The 6,956-nt window shown below is 32.0% G+C and overlaps 1 protein-coding gene and 1 non-coding gene across 2 annotated transcripts; one reads left to right on the top strand and one right to left on the bottom strand.

Moving 5' to 3' along the window:
* Positions 1 to 1,869: 1,869 nt before the first annotated feature.
* On the top strand, positions 1,870 to 1,949 carry TRNAL-UAG (transfer RNA leucine (anticodon UAG)). Its single transcript has one exon. It is a non-coding gene; the product is annotated as a tRNA-Leu (tRNA).
* A 52-nt stretch (positions 1,950 to 2,001) lies between these two features.
* On the bottom strand, positions 2,002 to 4,364 carry LOC120083579 (uncharacterized). The gene is made up of 3 exons (XM_039039400.2): positions 4,201 to 4,364; positions 3,488 to 4,120; positions 2,002 to 2,496 (listed from the first exon to the last, which is right to left on the bottom strand). The coding sequence occupies exons 1-2, from the start codon at positions 4,267 to 4,269 to the stop codon at positions 3,491 to 3,493; spliced, it is 699 nt and encodes a 232-aa protein (XP_038895328.2). The 5' UTR covers positions 4,270 to 4,364; the 3' UTR covers positions 2,002 to 2,496; positions 3,488 to 3,490.
* Positions 4,365 to 6,956: the final 2,592 nt, after the last annotated feature.

The following is a 6,956-nucleotide window of genomic DNA, read 5'->3' as shown; positions in this document are numbered from 1 at the left end:
CACACACAAAAAAGGAATATAATTAAATTGTTATCTTACTTCATTAACTTGAAAAAAAAAAGTAAGAAGTGCTCATTAATATACCTGGTATTAAATATAAATGTAAATTTATGGTATAAAAAAATATAGAAAAATTTATAATAATAAAGAAAAGTTAATATAATAATTGAATTAAAAAAAAAAAAGAGAAAGATGAAATTGGTTGTGCTTTATAAAATTAAAAAAGTTTTAATCAATTTTACTTCTTATTAATTTTCTCCTCTTTCCATATCACCTCCTCTCTTCTAAATTTCTCATCCTCCCTGTATATCTCTATTTTCTATTTTTTTTCATATCTAAATCTATTAAATTCATTACAACTACATAAAAAATCAAATTGGATAGAGATCATAATCTATAAAATCTAAAAAATGTACATACTTGACTTTCCATTCTTCTTTATCCTTCCATCTTAATGAAAAAAAAAAGTTTTAGAAAATAATAAATTAATTAACTAGACCAAATAAGCAAGTATCCCTAATTTTAGTAAAGTAATGTAGGAAAAAAAACAATAAGCCTTTAAATTGAATCCAACATTAAAAGTAAATAGGATCAAATAAACACTTACATATTTCGTGAGATTGATAGACACATAAAGGAGAAACCTACAAAAACTTATGAAAGAAGGTTCATAAAATTGTATATAAAATTATTTAGGAAGAAGCTATTTTGTAGAAGTTGTGGATTGCCCCTTTAAATCTATGGCAAGTGAGACAGATAAATAATCCTTTCAATCAAATGAAATAAAAAAAATAAACAAATATCATTAATTAACAACATGAATTATTTTCATTCATGATCAATTTTAGAAATTATTCATTTTAAATTTAATCATCTAAATTTATTGACAAAAGAAAAAATATCACTAAAGAAAAAAGAATTTTGTTGTTAGACAGTAACAAAAGAAAGAAAAAAAAACTAATCACCACCACACCACAAAAGTTTCTTTTAGAAGATTGTTAGTCTAGCATTGAGAGATATTTTGAAGACAGATCTAAATTTCTTCTAATTTTTCAAGCAATTTTCTATTTATTTATGATCATTTTAAGTTTAATCATGTGAATTTATTGGCAAAAGAAAAAAAGTATCAATAAAGGTAAAAGAACTATTTTTTTTTTCAATTGTTGGGAGACATGATGTGCCTCCTGAAAAACGCTTATGCCGACAAAGATTTCTTCTTACGGTCATCACCACACCAAAGTTTCTTTTGAGAGATATTTGGAAGACGATATAAATTTCTTTACTTTCCAAGTAATCTTCTATTTATAACTCTTTATTATATTGTTAGGATTTAGATCTTTTTATGATAAGGTGTCTTAAAAAAAGGTGGTTTTAGAACGTGTAATAACTCTTTATTATATTGTTAAAATTTGCATATTTTTATGGATGAGATGTCTCTTCAAGAATGTGGTTTTAGAACGAAAGGTATAAGAATAGAATAGACGTTTTGAAAAACATAAGGGCAAAAAAAAAAAGATAAAAATTCTCTTTTTTTTGCTCCATTTATATATGGTATAGATTGTACATTATTGTTATTGAAATTTTATAAGTTAGGCAAGATTTTCACATAAAATAATCTATAATAATTTGTGAGATTTACACATTGCATTTTATTAGAATCAATTGGTGAATGTAACGAGAATTGAACATGAGATAACATTACAACTATTTCATCTAAAACATTAATGGGTTGAAATTAAAAATTTAGGGTGAAAATTAATTAATCTTGTCGAGATATTGGTTCTGGTTCTTACTTAAAAAAGTACATAATTTATTTTTTAATAAAAATGTATGTTATATTTAAATAATAAGAGATCTTAATCAAAACTTGACAGTTTGGCCGAGTGGTCTAAGGCGCCAGATTTAGGCTCTGGTCCGAAAGGGCGTGGGTTCAAATCCCACAGCTGTCATTTTTGTTAATTTTTCATTTTTTTACCAGGCAACATTATGTAATGTAGCATCTCATTAAGCATGCTTGTGTTGATATCGATTATCAATTGAATCAAGCAAAAAATGTACACCAACAAGAAAAAAAAAAGAAAAAACTAAATTAAACCAAATCAGTGAAAATCCAAACTAAAATGGTTGGATTCGATTAGACTTGGTTTGAATTATCTCATGAGTTCCATACATTCCAACCTACAAAGACAGGATTTAGAAAGTTGGCCACAAGGAACATTTATATATCTGAATTAAACTTACCAATCAGTTCAATTCACCACCATTTTTTCTTCTCTTTTGAGGCACCTTTGGGCCAAACCAAAACCATATGTTCCTCTGGTTTAGCAACGAGTTTCTGTACTGACCTTCAAGTGACAGTGAACATGCTTTTGGTTGAACATTTGAGAGCCAATTGGCTTAATTTAAGTGATTCTTCTTGAGCTCTGGTGTTGCAGCTTGTTCATGGCTTCATTTCAGGTTGAAACCAGAATTTTTCAGCCATGCCTTCCCATTTTCCTGCCAAGTACATAGAATCAATCCATCTGTTCACTTTGTATGATCAAAGTAGGAATAATTCAAATAATCTATGCAGTGTCAACATTATGGATCATTGCCAAAGAAAAAGAAAAAAATAAATAAAGAATGTCTTTCAAACTTCGAAGTATGCAAATCTTTATATCCAACCAAATCTTCTTCACAATCAGTTTACTCTTCCTCAAAAGTACGTCCAAAATCATCTTCCCATCTAACTTACACATTTCTTCTATTTTCAAAACATCTTCCAGAGTTTAAGAACCCTTCTCCAAAAGTGACTTATAGAAGCTAATGGATTGAAAATTAGTTCCATAAACTAAACCAGTGAATCAGAACCAACAGATCTCATCACATCACTGACTGTTGAATTAGAGATGGATTTCAAGGCATCAATACCAGGTTCTCTCAGAAGTTTTTCTACTTCATTTGCATGGTTTACACATAACCCAAATTCCGAATTCGAAAAATGGACATCAACTTTCATTTAACAAAAATGAAAAAATACATGGATATATAAAAAACCAAACCCACAAAAAAGGAGCTCAATTAAAAGAAGGCTCCAACTATACGAGATAGAACCTAAAAAACAATTAAAAAAGTCCTCCGAATCGAAACCTAGAGGGAAATATGAAATTTAACAAGCGAAAAAACATCATTGAGATCCCTTTCTAACCCTCTAAACATTTGATTATTCTGCTTGCCTCAAAGATCTCACAAAATGGCAGACCCCAGAATCCAGCAAAAGAAAATGATCCTTCTCACGAAAGGAGGGATAAAGGAGGAACTCCCTGATGATATCATTAGAATCCCAGTGATGAGCAAGAAAGCATCCAAACGTTTGAGAGAAATCACTACAAACAGCTCTTACGAGCACATATGAGAATAGAGCTAATAGTGGCCATTTATTGACCCACAAAGGGAAATTAAAGCTTCAATTAGACTGCTCATGCTTATGAAATAAAGAAGTTATTACTTATTATGCAGGAGGATCATTCAGCAAGAAGTCCTCTACAGTTGAAGGGAATTCCATTCCTTCCAAACACCCATCATCGCCGTTAGAAGCAAAAACAGATTTCCCGAACAGCAAATACGCCAATCTAAGAGGCTCTAATCTCTCTTCTTCACCGCCACCATTACTAAAGAACTCAATCCATCCATTTAGTCTCTCCACCTCCTTTTTACATTTAGGGCCTTTCAGGCCAACGATCTTACTATAAAACCCACTTTCACAACCCTCACAGCCATTACAGCCATTCTTAGCTCCTAATTCCATTTCGTCACACGAATTTCCTAACCCTAAGAGTTGAATTAGCCGTTGAATGTCGCCTACAACACAATTTTGGCCACGATCGATGTGTTTCGAAGGATTCGATTCTGATTTCGGATGGGATGGTGGAGATTGGGAGGAATTTGAGAGGAATTCGAGTGGCGGTTCGCTGCTTTCTTGTAGGGCGGAGCATGTGTTGGTTTGGGGGAAATGAAGGTACATGGGAGTGCTCAGTGAATCTTCGGTCGACGAAGAAGAATTGGTTTCTACTGGAAATGACGGTGGTTGATGAAGAACGTCCCGTTGCGATTGATGGTCTAATTTTAGGCGCTTTTCGACCTGCGTTGTGAATCAATTAAAGGAAAATGAGGGAGAGAAACAGGGGAGAGAGGGGAAACTGAATTGAAATTGGGATTTACCTGCTTTAGCGAGGAAAAGAAATTGGAGTGAAGAGATACAGACGGTGGCGGTGGCTGCGGCGGCTGCATTTTTTCCCCGATGAAGATGAAGGTGCAGCAAATGGCTCGGATGACTGAGAGGCAAAGCCCTCGAAAAAAGTTTGGCGCCAAATTTATGCACACCAAATACCACTTCAAAAACTAATACTAATAATAAAACAAATACTCCATTTTTTTAATATATTTCAATCAAAATAAATTAATACAAGCAATTAATTTTATGAATACAAATTTAATCAATTTCAAGCAATAAAAATTAATTACAAAATTAAATAGGGGAAGGATAGAAATATTGACCATGTGAATTTTATAGTGGTTCGACATAACCAACCTACCCCAGTTTCCAAGCTCCTCTTGGATACTTTATTAGAAGCCTTTGACTCTTTCTACAACTTAGAGTTGAATGGCTACAATTTTTTTTTTCTTTTTCTGGAGCAAGAACAAACTTGATCCTTTCCACGGTTTATGATCAAACTGTTACAAGAACTCTTTTTTGGATCAAGGGTAATACTTACAAAGTTTGGAAAAATTATAGATCACACTCGTCACACTCTCTAAAATAGTAGATTTACAATTTTAAGCTCACAAGTAACAAATCAATCCTCATGTTACGTAAACCTCTATCAAGAAGAGAAGAAAAAAAATTGAAGCTTAAAGAGAGTAGCAATAGAAGTTTTGTGTGTACGCGTATGCGTGTGTGTCTAACGGCAACATGTGCATTAATTGCATTTGTTTGTTTTTTAAAATAATATATGACTATTTAACACACTAAAAACCCACCATGTGTCACTTCTCTATTGCTCCACATGTCAACTTTTAAATTGGGTCAACACTTTATGTATTTTTTCGTTAAAATTATTTTGGTTATAACTTTTTCGTTTGAGTTGTGATTTGAGTGATTCAAATTGCATTGGAACCATTTCCGAGCTCTATGTAATAGACTCTTCAAAAACACTAAACTTGTTAGTAAATTAATCTAGATTTGTTATCATCAAAACATTGATTAATTAAAATTAATTTGAGATCAGGGTCAAAAGGCGAATACATACTTTATTAGACAACAATTTGAAAGCTAAACAATGTATTAAACCTGCAAAATTTATGGATTACAATATTTGAACCATAAAAGATCTTTTTTAGTTTATGAACTTTATGGATTATAAGGTAGTAGGTGTTCCGTAAACCGTCAACTTAAGTACCTCCAACCTTAGACAAGATCTTTCCAGGTGAGTTTACAATCGAAGTTTTACAAGATAACGACCTATTTGAATTATTAAAACAAGTTGTTATTTGTTAATCCTAGGTAAGTATGCATTTATCTTTATTATAGATTTTAAATGTTTAATTCATTTTATAACAAATAAAGTTTTGACAAATCTATAACATACATAACATTCCATAATTTAATATAACATTTTACACTAAATCTCATGAAACCCTAAACATGCATACTATACATTTTAACATTTATAACATACTTTCAATGCATGTAACATGCTTTCCTATGGTGGGATTTAAAATCTACATTGTATACTTTATGCACAAGCAAATTAATTTAATTAATACATACATTCACAATGCATAACTAATTAAACACACATTGAAATGGACTAGTTTTGGCATCCTAATCAAGCAAACACCTAAATTATTACAATAATAATCCACAAACTGCTCTAAACCACTTCCGAACCATCGAAATGGCCCGAACCAGCTGAAAAAGCTTGAACTGGACCTTCAAGGCTGCAAAAATGTGAACCTGACCACTGGGGCTTAAAATCGGCTGAACCAGATCGAAAATGGTTGAACCTGTTCAGTCGAACCGGATCCTCGTGTGCGCGTGCTTCTATGTTAGATGAAGAATAGTGTCGCGGCTCTCCCATGATTCTGAAAGAAATTTGAAGAACAGCACTGCGACGTTGTTGAAGAGTGCCGCAACACCTCTTGACAGAAGCAAAACCAGCTTCTCCTTTCTGCTGCATAAGCTCCAAATCTTCTCCAATTACAACTTAATATCAACTCTAATGACTCTAGCAAATTTATAGATCCTTCTTCACAAATTAAGCCCATAAACAAAGAGTCAATTACAATAATTACAACAAAACTTAAGGTAAATCTATATGCCAAAACTGTAATATATCCATTTCAGCAACCATTGCATTCATCTCATGAAAAACACCCACCAAGCTAAAATTAACGTAAATTGAGTGCTTAAATCATGCTCTAATACCAATTGCAGGTGTTAAAAATTAACATGAGAAAACAATTAGAATCTTAAGCATTCTAACTACATTAATTTTAAAGTACAAGCAAGCATGTTCTTAAACATAGAAATTAAGGGTTAGAGCATAACCTTTGTAGAACTAAAAAATTCTCCAATTTTTTGCATAATCTCTAATCACGAACTCTTCGTAGATTATCGTAAGAGTCTTCTCCGTTATTCTCTGACCTTGGAACAAATTGTGGGATCCCATTATGATGAGATTGAAGGGAAATTGAGAGTGTAAAAGAGTTCTGGTGTGAAAATAAGGAAGAACAATTTTTCCTTCAAATTTCCAAGTTGCATAAACATTTCTAATATGATTTTCTTCTCCTTTTAAAGAAGAAGAACATACAATTTAAATGCATGACATATTGATACGAAAACCGTCTCCAATTTAGTGGAAAATAGGTATTTCTTAAATGGAAAAAGTGGGATAAACCCACTAAAGCAAATTTCT

This window comes from Benincasa hispida, chromosome 8 (genome assembly GCF_027475165.1).
Source record: "Benincasa hispida cultivar pf3 chromosome 8, pf3_genome.v1.1, whole genome shotgun sequence".
Lineage (NCBI taxonomy): Eukaryota > Viridiplantae > Streptophyta > Magnoliopsida > Cucurbitales > Cucurbitaceae > Benincasa > Benincasa hispida.
This window is presented reverse-complemented; position numbering and strand designations above follow the sequence as displayed.

What these genes read in the sequence shown, in the direction of transcription:
- LOC120083579 (XM_039039400.2), bottom strand. Translation starts at nt 4,269, where the DNA reads ATGCAGCCGCCGCAGCCACCGCCACCGTCTGTATCTCTTCACTCCAAT. An exon ending in TCTTTTCCTCGCTAAAGCAG is followed by an intron (nt 4,121 to 4,200) that starts GTAAATCCCAAT and finishes TTCACAACGCAG; the next exon opens with GTCGAAAAGCGCCTAAAATT.